The 18,286-nt window shown below is 38.7% G+C and overlaps 1 protein-coding gene and 1 long non-coding RNA gene across 12 annotated transcripts in view; one reads left to right on the top strand and one right to left on the bottom strand.

The window, feature by feature from the left end:
• Nucleotides 1-18,286, top strand: part of FER (FER tyrosine kinase) — a 298,017-nt gene that overhangs the window by 79,890 nt on the left and 199,841 nt on the right. For all 11 annotated transcript variants that reach the window (XR_014778440.1, XR_014778441.1, XR_014778442.1 and 8 more), the window contains 3 exons: nt 4,588-4,771; nt 6,786-6,923; nt 7,483-7,602. Coding sequence is in view for 8 of the 11 variants with exons in the window: in XM_084778109.1 (XP_084634235.1) it covers nt 4,588-4,771; nt 6,786-6,923; nt 7,483-7,602 (442 nt within the window). In the remaining 3 variants the exon portion in view is untranslated. The remainder of the gene's footprint in view (nt 1-4,587; nt 4,772-6,785; nt 6,924-7,482; nt 7,603-18,286) is intronic.
• Nucleotides 1-18,286, bottom strand: part of LOC311595434 — a 54,463-nt gene that overhangs the window by 31,311 nt on the left and 4,866 nt on the right. The gene's annotated exons all lie outside the window — the stretch shown is intronic.

Genomic DNA, 18,286 nt, shown 5'->3' on the forward strand with positions numbered 1-18,286 from the left:
ATAGCAATTTGTTCACTTACCCTTTGCATTACCCTTAACTTGTAATTATTTTTGAAGTATATTAGAAAGTATGCTAGTGATCTGAGTTATTCTGAACCAGAAAAGTGTATAACTAGAATTGTATTAGCTAGGTTTTCTTTTTAAGCAAATAATTTTGTTAAGTGAAAGAATTAGCAGTTTTCAAATTTGTCTTTATTTCATTTTTTTTACTTAGCAATCAAAATAATGGACTTCATTGTGACATTTTCCTATATGTGTGTATATGTGTGTGTATGTGTGTGTATGTATGTGTGCATATATATGTTTGTGTATATGTGTGTGTGTGCGTGTGTATGTATGTATATCATTATACTTTGTTCTTTCTTACTCTTGCCCACCCCTGTCTCATCTCCTCTGTCTCACACTTACTGGTCTCCTTCATCTCCCTGAATCATCCACCTTCTGCTTTCATGTCACATATATTTCATTGTTGTTGTTTTGAGACAGGGTCTCTCCGTGTAGCCTTGGCTGTCCTGGACTTGCTTTGTAGACCAGGCTGGCCTTGAACTCACAGAGATCTGCCTGCTCTGCCTTCCTTAGTGCTTGGATTAAAGGTGTGCGCCACCATGCCCAGCTTTATTATTCTATCTTATGCCCTTCTTTTGTTTTTGATATTATTGATATTTTAGGATTTACTTATGCAGTCTCTGTGTGGCTGCAGGTATTTGTAGAATATCTATAAGAAGTGCAATAGGGTTCTTTTTCAAATTATGACAGTTAAACAGGTCTTCAGAACTCTGTACCACTAGGGGAGGGGACAGTAGATAGCTTGGTAGGAGTCTGTTTGCCACAAGCATGCTTCACACCTAGGTAGATCTGAGGGGAGTGGAGGGGTACATTTTGTCCCCAAACCCTTCTGAACTATAACTTCAGATCTAATTTTAAACTCCACTCTTATGTTAATGTAATGGATCACTTACTAGATGTTTTCTGAGGCAGCTTACTTTTTAAATTATATTAATGACCGTCACTAAGCAGTTGGTAATTGGATTTTTGGCTTCAATATTCCTATTTAATTTGCTGATCATATAATACACCTAATTCAGAGAAAAGAAGCAGCTGGGAAATGAAGTTGCTGTTATTTTGTGTTCCTAACCTCAGTGAGCTGAGCAAGTCACACTACACCACACAGCAAGGCCGGTGAGGAGTGTGCAGTGCAGAGTCTGCGCGAAGGAAGTGCATGGGTGCTTTCAATCTCCCATGAAAACGTGTGGAGAGATGACACCTGAGGTTAGAAAACAAATCATGAGTGAGTTAGGCGTCCTAAAGTTAAAGTAACAACAGCAACAACAACGACAACAAAACACAGCACAGTAGTTTAAAGGGACATCAAGTGTGGAGTCAGTTCACTCCTTGGACTTTGAAGGTACAAATACAAGGTAGTAGGTGAGACCACAGTGCGCAGACACTCTCTGTAGCTTGTTTCCTTATGAGCATGTGGGCTGTGGAAGGGACCTTTGTTACCTGAACTTTTTCAGAGAATTGTACATGATCTTGTGAATTGTGTTGTTGTAGTTAACTTGTTTAATTTCAAGTAACAAACTAGCTTTTAAGAAAATGAACGGAAAGAAGAGACACAACAACTTAAGTCCTACAGTGGGTCACAGGGAGAGCGGTAACGGTGCTGTGTGGCAGCCTGCGCAGCAGGAGTTAATACCCTATCTCTCATTCGGGTGGCAGTGCCCTTGTTTGCTAGCCACAAGACTGGGCAGGTGCAGTCTTGAGTTTTGGATGCCAGCTTTCTACAGGAGTTACTGCTGTTGTGTGAGAGAAACAAGTGCCCGCCTTTAGAGGAGGGTTCAGGGCTGTCTGAAGATGTGCGTGTGTCAATTGACTGACCTTAGGACCTTCAACGACCTGTATTTCGGCAAGAAGGATGCTGATACTAGTATTCAAGGATAGAAGTTGTATATATGTTATTCTGCGAAAAATTATGTGTTATTCTGTGGAAGAACATTTATCGGGCTGTTAAAAAATAATTACAATTAAGGTGATGTAATTGCTAAGTAATAAAAATATCCCAAGAACATTTTATTGAGTTAAAGCTTCCTTAAGGATTCTGTATACCTGAGGTAAAATGTTCACTGGACTTTTGATCAACATTCTTCAAATCTACATTTGAAGGAATTACAAAAGAAATCAAAGTATACCTGGTAGTGAGAAGCCTTCTTTCATATTGTTATACCACTACTAACTAACCTGTGTGCGGATTGTGCTGATTTAGTCAAATCATAAACACATTCCATTTATTTTTTGTCAGAATTGAATTGTTCTTTTCTTGGCCCCCCTCCCCCACCCCCACCCGAGAACTACAGTACCAGGCTAATGTTTTGCAAAGTAATTTATATAGTTACTAAAATTCCTGTGTGTCAGAATTAGCTATTAGTAAGGCTGGGCTTATCTTTTGTAAAATTCTTGTTCATCTTAGAAGTCAGTGGTAGTTCTGGTACTTGGGCAATCCAGATTTGTGGGTCACAGAGACATCCTAGTCTATAGGAAGGGTTACTTCTTTTAATTTTATATTTTTAGTAGATACTAAGATGTTTAATATTTGAACAATTCACACATGTATGTGATGTATCTTGAATCACATCCACCGTCAACTCTCCCTAGATCTCCCAGCATCTCCATCCCATCCTCACGTCTTGTCTTCCTGCTTTCCTCTTTGTTTGCGAACACAATCGAGTTCTACCAGTGATGCCCATATACATAAAAGCATGGTACTAAACCACTGGGGCTTGAGCAAGGGGTTAGCGCTCACACCCCCAAGAAAAAGCGGCTCTCCCACCTAGCCCTGACCTGAAAGCTCTTCAGCCCTGGGCGGAGCCTCAAGCCAGCCTCCCACCTAGCCCTGAGCACAAAGCTCTCCAGCTGTGGGCGGGGCCTCAAGCGGCTCCTCCCACCCAGGCTGGATGTTTAACTTGTCTTGCTCTCATGCAGGGCACTGCAACTGCTGTCCATTCTTATGTGGAACAGCCATGCCAATGTCGTGTCAAGAAGGCAGCATTTCACAGAGCTTCCACCACCCTCTGCCCCTTACATTCTTTCCGTTTCTGGGCTGACTTCATGCGCCTCATAATTGGCGGGAGATATGAGAAACACAAGGGAATGGCATTTGCCATTTTGTTTCTGCTTTTTCTGGGAATAGTTGTGTATCGGGGGATGTCTAAGTCTCTTTGCAAAAATCTTTACCTTTTCTTGCTTTTTTTTTCCCCACTGGGACTAGAGAGATTCTCAAACGGATGATAATAACAGGTGATTGCTAAGCCAAAATCGATTGCAGCAAATGAAAGCTTTTCACCAAAAATTCTTCATATGAGGCTACAGCTATGGCTCAGTGGCTAAGAGGACCAGATCTCCGTTCTCAGCACCCATAGCAGTGGCTCACAACCTGCTTTAGGGGACCTGACACCCCTTCCTGATCTCCACAGGCACCTCCCACACGTGGCGTAGACACATACAAATAGTATAAGGTCTCTTCCTAGGCATAGGATTCACTCGCAGAACTTCCTTGGAAGAGGGAAAGAATTAATAAATATCTAAAATTACTTTTTAGTCCAAATTGATAAGACATTCAATTTGCATAAAAATCTATGATATGCTTAAAATTGTATTAATTGAGGAGTTTACATATGTTGCCAATATATAAATATTGTCAAATGATTTTGATAAAAAGGAAGCACAAGATGTTTTGTTTTGTTGAGACAAGGTTTCTTTGTCTCGGCCTGGATGTTCTAGAATTAGCTCTATAGACCAGGCTGGCCTCAAACTCAGAGGTCGGCCTGCTTCTGCCTCCTGAGTGCTGGGATTAAAGGTGTGCGCCCCACTGCCCGGCCACAGAAAGTTTTTAGTTCATGCATTAGCAGTATCTCCCACACGTCTTTCTCATCATCTGCCTGTGCTTGGTTGTCCTACTTGTGAGGACACCCGCGGGTCTTCAATTCCTGAAGTTTCCTTTCTCTCCTCGCCTGCCTCTGCGCATTGCCGATTCTTCCCAAGCACTCTTCAGTATCCCGGTCCACCATGCTCTAAATCAAGGGCTCTGCCACACGCTGCACTCCTGTCACCTCGCCCAGAAGGGTCCAGTTGGGAATGCTCATCGTGACGGCGCTGTGTTGTCTCCTCATCTTTGTTACTCTGTTCCATACATGTCCGTCTTTCACGTTTGTTTTCTCCTCAAAGCCTCCTCGGGTTACTCTTACCTTTATTGATACCGTAGACGCAGGCTTACACTTTAGCGTTTGCGTGCTCTCCTGCTTCCATAGTCTCATGCGAGCAGTTGTTCCGATTTGCTGTGAGCTCCTTTGACGGGGAGCAGGAGTGTACCTCTGTGCTTACGTGTTCTGAGTGTGATTTACCACGCATTGCTGCACAGGAACTTCCATGCTGAGCATGACCGTTAGGACGTGACATTGCACTCGGCTCAGAGTGCACACTCAGCAGACTGGATCCCTCATTAAATGTGGGAAATAACCAAGTAACAGCAGTCTGGGTTGCATGTGGTGGTGACACAACTTATCTCTTTGCTGTCTTCAATGTTTTCTTCAGGGAAGGAAACAGAAAAGGCCAAGGAGCGCTATGACAAAGCCACAATGAAGCTGCATATGCTGCATAATCAGTATGTATTGGCACTGAAGGGGGCGCAGCTCCATCAGAGTCAGTATTATGACACCACACTTCCTCTGCTGCTGGACTCTGTGCAAAAGATGCAAGAAGAAATGATAAAAGCACTGTAAGATACATTTCCTGTTTATCATCAAATCCCTTCGAAATGTGATTCAGCGTTTCCCCCACATAAATGTTTGCTTTAGATGCCGCATTATTACCCAGACCACTAGGCATCTCAGACTGTTTTCTTTTTCTTGACTCTTGTTCGTGGTGGTCCTTCTGTCGTGCTCATCACCTAGCACGCTGAGGGCTAGAGCTCTATATGCTGTATTTGTTATTTACTCTGTTGTCCGAGTCAGCGATGCTTTTAAATGAAAAGAATGTGTACCATGAATACCTGCCTCCCGAGGGCCCGGCACGTAAACCTTGACTTAAGAAACATCAAGAGAACTTTAAAAAACTATCTATCTATCTATCTATCTATCTATCTATCTATCTATCTATCTATCTATCGATCTATCTATCTATCATACAGTGTACCCCTGTATCTATCATACAGTGTACCCCCGAGAAGGGGGTAACAGATCGCATTATAGATGGTTGTGAGCCACCATCTGCTTGCTGGGAATTGAACTCAGGACCTTTGGGAGAACAGACAGTGCTTTTAACCTCTGGGCCATCTCTCCAGCCCGCAAGGAGAGCACTTTTTGAAAGTTAATTTCTAGCTTCTTGTTCTTTTCTTCTATGAGATTAGAATCCACTCGTGTTTATTGCAGCTCTGCTGTTTCCACACACCCTGTGTGGTGCTTGCGTATGTGCAGGCAGCGCTTCCTACCTTGTCAGGAGTCCACAGCACGCTCCAGCTAGTGAGCTGCATGCTGACTTAACTGCCCTATATGTAGGATAGCCACATTTGATAGACACACTTCCTTTAATCTGTTAAGCATTTGGTAAATCTTTAGATTCAGTTTTCTCTCACTGAAAATGGGGGGGGGGGCGATTTTTTTCTTGATTCAATTTAAATGGTTTTGTGCTTAACACTATTTTTCTATTAAAACAGAGCAATCTGTTGCATGTGGTCATGCACACCTTTAATCCTAGCACTCAGAAATATTTGCAGGCACAGATCTTTTGTGAGTTTGGAGCAAGCCTAGTCTATGTAGCAAGTTCCATGGCACCCAGGTCTACACAGTAAGACCCTATCTCAAAAACCAGCCAACCAAATGAGGAAACAAACAAACAAACAAACAAAACTTAGAGTAATTGGAGTAACCTACAAGGGGAATTTTAAATAATGATTCTGATTGATAAGTAGTTCATTTAGAAAACAAACGAACCCTTATTTATATTTATATAGGCACATGCAGAATAGGCTTTGAAGCCAGTAATAACCAGTATTTATCAAGCACAACCTTAAAAGTAGGGGATCTGATCTGTGTGACAGGATTCTTTTCCTTTTTCATTAATTAGATCAACTTAATAACCTTGATGAAATTTTTGCTACAGACTGGAGATCAGGATCAGAAGAAACAGATGCCTCTAAAACTGAAGTTGAACTAACACACACACACACATACATACATACATACATACATACATACACACACACACATACATACATACATACACACACACATACATACATACATACATACATACATACACACATACATACATACATATCCCAGGAATAAAAGAGGAAGGGGCATTTGAAGAGTGTCATATACTAGAAAAGAAATGGTGATGCAGAGAAATCCTGTCTTTAAAAACAATACAAAACAAAGCAAAAAACCAAATACAAAACATAAAGAAACAATGAAGTAGGGGTTGGTCAGAGCTTCACACCACAAAATGCAGTGTTTCCATAAGAATATTGAAGAGTAGAAAGTTATTAACGCTGGCTGGCCCTCCGTTTTGGGTATACCAGATACATATTTGAATTGGCAATAGTGTGTTTAGATTACTGTACATTTGCATAACCTCTTCTTGCTCCATGTATATGAAATATGGTGGTGTGTGAAACCTTACTCTTAAAATTCTGATACTTCATTTCCTGTGTTTATTGTTCTACATCCTTTCTGGGTCTGTGTTTCTCTTAATAGAACACTAAAATGTAAAATTTTACTTTTACTTTTCAGAAAAGGTATATTTGATGAATATAGCCAGATCACCAGCCTTGTTACAGAGGAAATAGTGAATGTCCATAAGGAGATTCAGATGTCTGTCGAACAGATAGATCCTAGCACAGAGTATAATAATTTCATAGATGTTCACAGGTAAGGTATTTTCATTCCTTTTAAACTATTTATGAATATATAGTTTTTCATAGTAGAGTATCTAAAAACTTACAAAATAGTTGTATCAGAGCAGAGTTTATTTTATATAAATATATTTTCTTTTATTTTTAAAAGACTGTCTTAAACTTGATAGTTAACTTTTAAAATTATACTTAAGACTTTTTCAGTTGATATGTCGCTGTTTAAATCCATATTTAATGGATGAGTTGCATTTTTAAACATTTGCATAATACATGATGAGTGATGTATGTGTGTGGATTTTTCTGAGGCACTCTTGCATGCTTCTTGTTTTATACTTTTACAATTATGATGAGGATGCCATGGCTAGTGTGTATGTGTAGTCTACAAAGGAGGAAACCCAGGTGCAGACTACTTGATGAGATCGTTAAGGCCTGCGGTTTTCTCTAAGTTACACTGTTGTTTTTACTTTGTTATCATAATTTTGAATAATAGTAAATATTTTGCTTTTGACACCTGCTGAGATAGATTATAATAGTTATACTAATATTGATTAGAATTATTTGGCATACTTTACTAGAACAACAGCTGCTAAAGAACAAGAAATCGAATTTGATACTTCCCTATTAGAAGAAAATGAAAATCTTCAGGCTAATGAGATCATGTGGAATAATTTAACAGCAGACAGTTTGCAAGCAATGTAAGTACTTAGCAAAATCATAAGAGTGTAAAATGAGTATTATCATTGCCTTGGAGTTATTGTGTTTCATCAGTCTTAAATTCCTAGGTTTTTGTGCAAGCAATAAAAAGTAAATTTGGTCAGATTGATGTGATTCTTATGTGTGTGTGTGTTGTGTGTTTTGTATGTATGTTTGTGTATGTTTATATGTGCTGTATGTTGTATATGTTGTGTATGTGTGCTGTGTGGAGATATATTCACATGCAGAGGTCTGAGCAGGACATTGAGTGTGCTATTTTATGTTTTCCTTACTGCCTTGAGGTGGAGTCTCTCACTCACTGAAGGGGAATGATTGTTAATTGCTGATGAAGCCAGGCTTGCTGGGGGGAAGCCTGTGGAATTCGCCTCTGTCTGCCTCTCAGTGCTGGGAATATAGAAATGTGCTGAGTATAAAACCAGGGCTTTCCATGTGGGTGATTGGGATGGAGCTCAGGCCTTAGTGTACACCACACAGCATGTGTTCTGTCTTAATGTACACCACACAGCAGGTGTACTACTGAGCCAGATCAGCCCCCAGATGATAGATCTTGAGAAATATATTATATTTAGTCATTGTTATCACTAATTTAAAAAATATGAAATTTGTGAGATGTTGGATTAAATTTTCCACTAGTTGCCAGCATACTAGAACAATATTTTATCCTTTTACTCTTTTTATTTTATTTTATTCTCAATACTTAGTGGCAGATTCATTTTGGAAATGTAGACACTGAATTTGAGAGGTAAGAGTCATTGATATCACAGCATGTAGTCTAAAAGTTTACCCTTGATTGCATTTTTTTTATTGAAACAAAGGTGTATTCTACTATAAATGATTAAATCAGCTTCTTTGCCTTGCTGTTTTTGTTTATAAACTTTGTGGGAGTTTGAAGAGATTCTAATTTTTTTCAACAACTTCTTCTTCTTCTTCTTCTTCTTCTTCTTCTTCTTCTTCTTCTTCTTCTTCTTCCTCCTCCTCTTCCTCCTCCTCCTCCTCTTCCTCCCCCATCCTCCTCCTCTTCCTCTTCTTCCTCCTCCTCCTCTTTCTCTTCCTTCTTCTTCTTCCTTCTTCTTTTTTTTTTCTTCTTCTTTTTTGAGACAAAATGTTTCTCTGTGGACCTCTGGCTGTCCTGTAATCACTATGTAGACCAGGCGGGCTTCGAACTCACAGAGATCCGCCTGCCTCTGCTTCCAGAGTGCTGGGATTAAAGACATGCACCACCACAGCTGGCTTTTTAAAGTACTCTTCACACATTAAAGGCAATTCAAATTACCCTGTGAATTGTGAAGGGCCTATATTGTTAAATATTTAAGTTATCTCAGGGTACTGTTTAGGGCTTAGAAACAAATATTTATTGATAAGCTTTATATGTCTTTATCCTTGTGTTAGACTTAAAGGTAGAAAGTATATATTCATTTCTTGTCAGTATTGAGCATGGTATATTATTTTACTTGTTAATATTTTCCCTCTAATGGCTCAGACAAAAGTCCTATATAATAGAATTAATCTATTATTTAGAGTACTACAGTGGTAGAGAGGAGGATTAGCTCTTAGAAAGCGGATTGAAATATAAAGGGGGCATGTAGACTTGAAGGAACTAACACACGCTCTTCCAGACACCTATTCATGATGAAGCCTCATGAATCATAGAGGCCTGATTACTGTTGAGGGAGGTGAGTAAATGGGTGTCCCATACATCAGAGTGATGGGGAGTTGAGGGACATTTGACAGGTAGGAGTGTTGGGCAGGCGTACAGCTAGGCATTCTGTCATGTGAAGGACAGACTCTTAGAAAAAAGAATTTTTGGCAACAATCTCCGTAGTGCTGAGCTTGAGAACTGCTGTAACTGCTGGAGACTCCTTACCGCACATCCATCGTTCCTGATGGTTGGTTATCGCTACTGTCTCCCGAGTAACTTATTGACTCATCAAAGTCTCTTATGGGATATTTAAAGTTGCATGAGTAATATTCTCAAGGAGTCAAAACCCAAATTGATCATTTATTTTAATGAATAGCAAATAGAATGAAAATATAGCTACTGAAATCGAATGTGGTAATACTAAAAATAACTACCTGCCAAGAGCTTGTGAGCAGAGGTTTTGTGGCCAACTCATTTGTTTTATTGCTTCTCAGAGTGTAATGAGAATAGAATCAGTTATCTCAACAAATCACCATTTGTAAATTTGGTGATGAAGCAGTGACTCTCCCCATACCCAATAACTTAAGGATAATAAGTCTGTGATAATGTACCAGATTTAATTACTTAGATCTTTATTAGGCAAAACTTTATCTACATTTAATTAAACAGTATTTTATTTAGGATATGAGTTAAAGATAGACACGCATGTGTATGTGTTTTTGTGTGTATATATATGTGTGTGTATTTTCAATGCTAAGGGTCAAATTCAGGCTTCATTCTACCACTATTCCAGTTTACTTTCTGTAGCTGTGACAGATGACCTGCCTGAAAGCAACTCTGAGGAGGGAGGGCTTGCTTAGCTCACAAGTCCAGCTTATAATCCACCCTGAGGGAAGTCAAGGCAGGATGGTGAAGGCAGTGCTGCTTGCTGTTCCATATAGCCTTACCTCCGACCAGTTGTTCGTGGCAAATTAAAATCAGAAGTTATTTACAAACAATATGAACATTCACATACCCATCCAAGAAGCAATTCTGGTCAGCAGTATAGTTAACACATTTATTTCTTTTGGTGGTATTTCCTGATCTTTAGTGACGTCTCCTTAGGATACTAACATTTATCAATATTACATACTAGTTCTACAAAACTGTGTAAAATACTGAATCTTGTGATCTAAAGTAAGACCTAAACCCAAAGCTTTGTGCTTTCCAGTGATTTTAAAAGAGAAATTAGAGTTAGAACATGTTTATCTTTTATGATGGAATGTAAGTATATTGCTTTCACTGAATAATAGTAATTGATTATGTAGAAAACTAATTCTTTTGGATCTTGTAGAATCCAAATTAGCAGTGAGTTGATAAAACTTGAGAATCAAATCTGTTTTGCTGCTTGTTTTTGTACAGCCCACGAGCTAAGAATGACATTAACATTTTAAAACGTTGAAAATATCAAAAGCGTTATCTTTTGGGTCACATAAAAAATCATGTGAAACTAGACCATCAAGCTACACAAATAAAATTGTATTGCTGTGCAACCATGTTTCTCAGCAGTAGAGTCAGGTACTTATGTTGTGACAACAAGGATATGTGCTTGGCACTGTACAATGACAGTTCCATTCGAGTGCCACACATGCTGCTGCACTACAGCATTTCATTTATTTTTGTTATCAGTTCATACTTCTTTTGTCAAAATAAGAGAAAAAGGATTTCAAATGACCAACTTTCAGGTACTGTGGACTATTTTTTTTTTTATGACTTATATGGCAGGATATTAAGTTAGGTCTCTAGTTGGACACAACTAAAATTTTGTCAGGCTGTATTCTAGGAATACTTTGGGAATTAGTGACTTGAGAGCTTTGGGGAAATGTAAAAGAATTACAAGACAGATGTTAGGAGGGCAGGTTAAAGAAAACTGTTTAAAATAACTATGTGGATTTGTTGGGGTGGAAGTAGGTTAGGGTGAGTTTGCTTTGAACATATTAAACAGAAATGTGTAACTGCTTGGCCAATTAGAGTCATCTTGTGACACCAGTGCACATGACAAAGCAGACAGAGAAAAGTCCTTCAGGCCTCAACCCTACCAACGAACTGCAGGCAATGGGGGAAAGCTGGGAACGGAAGGGGCGGACTTTCCAGGGAACAGTATGCCAATCGTTTGGCCAGTGCGAAGTGAGCGCCCTGGGAAGTACACATACAAGTAACATTCTATAGACTGGGCAGCTTTAATTCAGAATATATGTAAGTACATATATATGTTAAGCAGCCACTCTACCACCAAGCTAGTAACTTAGTCCAACTGAACAATGTTTAAATATTTACTTGTGTGAAAAGATGCAGAATTCTAAAACTCCTCTTGTGGACAAGAAGTTGTTAGCACTTACATAACAATATCCTTTTTACCATGAGCTTGCACCATTTTAATTTTACGAGCACGCTTGGACACAATCAAATGACCAATCAAATTATTTTTATTTTTTGTTTCTTACATTAAATTTCCAATACTATTATTTTAACTATGACTTTTATTTCAAAAAGGAAAAGGGGTTGAATTGGCTTAAATAACATTTTCTGATATCTCTTTAAATATAATTACAGCGTCACAGGACTTTTGATTACATGGCACAAATCTTTTACATATTTTTTTTGAGATTATAATATTACATTCTCCTTCTCCTTCATGAGCAAGGCCCTGGGCTCAAACCCCTGCTTAACTAGAAAAAAATCCAATTAATCTATGCAGATGTTAAAATTTATGTGATCTTACAAGAGGCTGTGCATGGAAATCAGATTTTTCCCCCTTCTTTTTGTAAACATCCCTATTACTACCTTCCAGGAATAATTCACAAAAAAGTTTTATTTATTTTTCCAGAATATAAGAAAGCATATATAAATTATTTTTGTATAAATGAAGATATTCTTTAGATAATCTTTAAAAATTTTAAATTTATTTTTCATGTGTGTTGATGATTTGTCTGCACACATGTCAGGGGGAGGGTGTTGGCTCCCTTAGGTTACAGACAGAAAGAGGGCTCATTCCTAGGGGAGGTTAATTCTCAGTCCCCCAGGGATCATTAGTTGACTTTCATTCTTTATCTGTGAATGAGACCCCATGAGATGACGTTACCAGGTCCACTGATACTGCAGTTGCTTATGCAGCCATTCCTAGGAGAGACTGTTTCACCACAGAACCTCTGGTGTTCTGCCTCTTAGAATCTTTCCAATCCTTCCTTCTCAGTGTTCCCTGGGCCACGGATGCAGTAGCTGTGGCAGAGATCTACCTGTTGGGGCTGGGCTCACCATAACAAAGCGCGCTCATTATTGCATTGAGTTGTGGTTTGCTGTGACAGTCCATGTGCTGTGGAGAGAGGCTTCTTTGATGAAAGGTAGTAGCTACTCTTATCTGTGGTTGTAAGGATAAAATTTAGGACATAGTAAGGAATTATGCTGGTCTGGCAAAGTGGTGATAGGAGATTCTTTTCTAATATCCATTCCCTCACTAACTCCCAGATGTTGACTAGTTTTCTAGTACCAGGCGTTATTATTGAGCAGGACTTAAGCCCACTTGGACAGTTTGGTTGCCACCTCCATATGATCACACTTTTTGCATCTTTATGCATTTCTTGCCATGCAGGTCATTGTCCTGGAGCATAGATGTATTGTGTCTGGCTAGGACTGTTAATTGCTTCCCCCATACTGTGTCCTAGAAGCCCTAGGGCCTGGAGGCTAGACTGCAGGAAAAGGCTTTCAGGTCAGATCCAGCTCTCATGACCTGAGGCCTGTGTTCTAAATGTGGTGTGTTCAGCAGTAGCGGCCCACTCTTAACCCATGAAACAACGGCATTGATAACTATGTTGTTTGAGGAGTCATTTGAACTGTGCTGGCCAACCATGAGAAAGCCAGGTAGAGGGGCTGTGGCTCTTGTTCAGTTTGTTGTCAACTCTAGTGACTTAACTACTTTTAATATTAAAGTGTGTGTGTACATGCACTTATATGCATTGTGTATAATGTTAGGAAAATATAAACTAATACAATTCTTTGAGACTTTTATCAAACAGCCTTGGTGTTGTTTGTCCATCGTCCCTTTTTCTCTGTCTACATTGATTTCCCTTACTTCTTCACAGTTTGAGTCCCCTCCTTGCTATTCAGTTTTTCACTTATGTCTTGCTAGTCCCCTCCCTTCTTCCCACCTGTGGTCCCTTTATAATTTATTGGTTTTTATGATTATTTCATGTTGTATACTCACATCTGAGGATTTGGAGCTAGGAACTGCAGATTCAAAAGACCCGTGCTGTTTGTCTTTCTGGGTTATGTCACTCAATATGACCTTTCCTAAACCCACCTGCTTACTTGCAAATTTCATTTTTCTTTACAGATGAATAGTATTCATATATATATATGAATTTATATATTTATATATATTTATATATATTGCATTATCCATTGGTTGGTGGTTTTCATTTCCTGGCTTTTATGTAGTTTAGCAGTGAACATGGCTGAGCAGGTATCTGTGAAGTATGGTGTTGAGTCCTTTGGGCATGTGCCAAGGAGTGCTATAGCTAGGTCATGCAATAGCTTCATTTTTAGCTATTGAGGCTCTTCCCTGTGATTTGCATAGTGGCAGTGCCAATTTGCATCCCACCAGAAGTGAATGAGCTTCCTTTTTCTCCACAGTCCTATCAGCATTTGTGGTCTGTTGTTTTGTTGTTCTTAGCTGTTCTGGTTTGGGTCAGATGGAGTCTCAAGTTGTTTTAATTCACATTTCCCTAATTGCTGTGGGTGATAAATACTTTTTAGACATTTCTTGGCCTCTTTCTTTCTTTTGACTTATTTATTATTATGTATACAGTGCTCTGTCTGCATGCACACCTGCAGGCCAGAAAAGGGCATCAGATCACATTATAGATGGTTGTGAGCCACTGTGTGGTTGCTAGGAATTAAACTCAGTACCTTTGGAAGGAGAGTCAGTGCCCTTAACCTCTGAGTCATCTCTCCAGCTCCACTTTTATTTCTTTTATTGATAACTCTCTGTTTAGAACCCTAGCCTATTTTTTAAATTGGGTTATTTGTTTTCTTAACTTTAAGTTCTTTGTGTATTCTGGATATTAATCCTCTGTCAGATGTGTAGCTGGCAAAGATTCTCTCCCTTGGATGTACAGAATTTTTCAGTTTCAGGAGGTCCCACTGGTCAGTTGTAGGTTAATGTAGTCTTGTTCTGAAAGCTCTATCCTATGCCTGTAGCGTGTGGGATACTGCCTGTGTCTTCTAGCAACTTTAGTATTTCAGGTTGCAAGTTGAGATCTTTGTGCACGTGAACCTAATTTTTGTACAGGTCTAATTTTATCCTGGACATCCAGTTTCCCCAGGACCTTTTGTGGAAGATGCTGGGTGTGTGTGTGTGTGTGTGTGTGTGTGTGTGTGTGTGTGTGTGTGTGTGTATGTGTGTGTGTATTGCATTTTTTTCAATTATCAGATGGCAGTAGTTACAAGTACTCATGTTTGCCTTTTCTGTTTTATTCCATTGGTCTATATGCCTATTTTTATGTCAGTACCATGTTATTTTTATTACTGTAGCTCTATAATATACCATTTTCCTTTTTGCTCAGGATTGCTTTGGTATCCTGGATCTTTTCTGTTTTCATGTGAATTTTAGCATTTCTTTTTTCTATATCTGTGAGGAATCATGTGGGTATTTTGATGGGATTACATTTGATCTGTAAATTGCTTTTGGTGGAGTAGTCATTTTCACAAAATTAATTATAGTGATCTATAACCATATGCACTTCCATTTTATAGTTTTTTTTAATATCTTATTTCAAAGGTTTGAATTTTTTTTATCATGGAGGCATTTTATCTCATTGTCTAGGCTTGTTCTAAGATATTTTGGTTGTTGATGCTACTGTAAGTGGGATTGTTCCTATGATCTCGTAGTGAGTTTGTTGTTGGTATATAGAAAAGCTACTAATTTTTTAAGATTTTATTTTCTGCCCTGCCACTTTGCTGAAATTGTTGATTATTTCTAGATTTTCTTGTGGTGCATTAAAAAAATCTCTTAAGTATAGTATCATATCATCTGCAAATATGGATAATTTTACTCTTTTTTTTTAATTTTTATTTTTTGTTTTTTTGAGGCAGGGTTTCTCTATGTAGCCTTAGCTGTCCTAGACTCACTTTGTAGACCAGGTTGTCCTCGAACTCACAGAGATCCACCTGCCTCTGCCCCCTGAGTGCTGGGATTACAGGTGTGTGCCACCACGCCTAACTTACCTGTTCTTTTGTACTTTTGTCTCCCTTTAATTTCCTTCTCTTCACCAAGTGCTTCAAGTGCTGCATTGAAAAGGAAGAGGTAATGGGCAGCCCTGTCTCATTTCTGATTTTAATGAGATTGCTTTGAGTTTTGCCCAATTTAGGGTAACATGAGTGGTTGGATTGTCATATACAGCGTCTATTCTGTTGAACATGTTCCCTTCAGTCCTACTCTGTCTAGGACTTTGGTCATGAAAACATGGTATGTTTTTCAAAGGGACCTTGACAGATGATAGCCATCTGATTTTTATGAAATTGAGTGTGTCTTTCTTGCATCTTTTGAGATGGTCATGTGATTTTTGTCCTTATGTATATTTATAGGATTTATTTTGTTAAATGACTTAAGTATGTTGAGCCAACCTTGAATTTCAATGATAAAGTTAACTTGATCGTGTTGGATACTCTTCTTGATGTGTGCTTGTATTTAGGTTACAAGTATTTTATTGAGTTTTGCATCTGTTTATAATGGGTATCAGTCTGGTTTTGCGTTTGTGCTGCTTCTTTTCTTGGTTTGGGTATGGGAGGGGTGCTGCCTTCAGAGAACTAGTTGGGGAGTGCTCCTTCTGTTTCTTCTTTTTTGAAGAGTTTAAGAAGGGCTGGCTGCAGTTCTGTAAAAGCCTGGTAGAATTCTCCTGTGAGTCCATCTGGCCTGGTCTTTCTGTAGAAGGCTTTTATGACTGTTTCAGTCTCCTTTGTTATGGATCTGTGTTGCTTGTCTGTCTCTTCTTGGCCTAACTTTGGCAGTTCTGAGAAATTAAATTCACACATTTTGTTTAGATTTCCCAAATGAATAGAGTACAGGTCTTAAAAGTATTCTTCTATAATATTCTGAATTTCATTGGTGTTTGTTGGATTGTTTCTCTGTTCATTTCTGATTCGGTTAATGTGGGTCTTCTTTTTTCTTTGATTAGTTGGGCCAACAGTCTGTCAGTCTTATTTATCTCCTCAAAGATTCATTGATTCTTTGTGTTATTGTCCTTGTTTTTATTTTATTAAGTTGTTTGATTTTTACAATTTCTTACTGTCCACTGGGCTTGGGTTAGGTTTGTATTTATTTGATTTTCCAAATCCTGGCTTTGCGTCAGGAAGTCATTCATTAGTGCTTCTTCTGATTTTTTAATGTAGGTACTTAGGTATACAAACTTGCCTCTTAGATCTGCTTTTAAAGTATCCCAGAGGTTTGGTTTTGTTGTTTTTATTCTCATTTAATTTTAGGAATATTTTTGCTTCTCCTTTGATCTATCTTTATTCAGTAATGAGTTGTTTAATCCCCACGAGTTTATACACTTACTAGATATTTGTTTGATGTTGATTTTGAGTTTCATTGGATAATGGTCAAATGTGATACATGTAATTGTTTCAGCTTTTCTATGTGTGTTAAGGTTTTCTCCTTCTTTCTTTCTTTCTTTCTTTCTTTCTTTCTTTCTTTCTTTCTTTTTTGTTCCCCGATACAGGGTCTCTCTGTGTAGCCTTGGCTGTCCTGGACTCGCTTTGTAGACCAGGCTGGCCTCGAACTCACAGTGATCCACCTGTCTCTGCCTCCCGAGTGCTTGGATTAAAGGCGTGCGCCACCATGTCTGGCTAGGCTCTCTTTGTGTTCTGGCATGGCTCTGTTATAGAGAAGCTTCCACATGCTGCTGAGTAGAATGTACACTCTCTGTGTTTGGCGGAATAAGTATGGGGCTCTGTTAGGTCCATCTGATTTCAGGAACAAGAGAACTTAGAGAAGAAAGCAAGCAACAGAAAGGAGCTTCTCTAACAGAATACAATAGACTGAGGAATGAATATCAGGACTAGAAGATACAATCCTAGAACTTGAAGCAACCATCAAAGGAAATGCTAAATCTGAAAAATTCTTGACACAAAACATCCAAGAAATCAAGGACACCATGAAAAGACAAAACCTGAGGATAATAGGCATTTAGGAAAGAAAAGACACCCGACTCCAAGGTGCAGAAAATATTTTCAACAAAATGATAGAAGAAAAAGTTTCCTCAATTTAAAGAAGGAGATGCATATAAACATACAAGAGGCCTACAGAACACTAAATAGAATAGATCAGAAAAGAAAATCTTCCTGCCACATAGTAATCAAAACACAAAATATATAGAACAAAGAAAAATTATTAAAAGTGGCAATGGAAAAGGGCCAAGTAACAATAATGGCAAACCTATCAGAAATATACCCAACTTCTCATCAGAGACCATAAAAGCCAGAAGGGCCTGGATAGAGGTCCTGCAAACTCTTAAGAGGCCATAGATGCCAGGCCAGACTACTATACCCAGCGAAACTATCAATAAGTATTGATGGAGACAACAAGATATTCCATGAAAAAAACAAATTCAAACAGTACCTACCCACAAATCTGGCCGTACAGAAGTTACTAGAAGGAAACCTCCAACCCAAAGTGACAAGCTGCAACCAAAATTACATGAGAAATAGATAACTACACCATCGCAAAAACACAACCACACAAACACTCTACTGCAACCAACATCAAAATCAAAGGACTGAACAGTCACTGTTCATTAATATATCTTAACATCAATAGTCTCAATTCTCCAGTAAAAAGACACAGACTAACTAAAGAAGACCCAACATTCTTCTGCATTCAAGAAACACATCTCAGCCATAAGGATAGACATTACCTCAGGGTAAAAGGTTGGAAAAAGATATTCCAAGCAAATGGACACGAGACGCAATTTGGTATAGCCATTTTAATATCT

This window comes from Acomys minous, assembly GCF_964271855.1.
Source record: "Acomys minous genome assembly, chromosome: 4".
Taxonomy (NCBI): Eukaryota; Metazoa; Chordata; class Mammalia; order Rodentia; family Muridae; genus Acomys; species Acomys minous.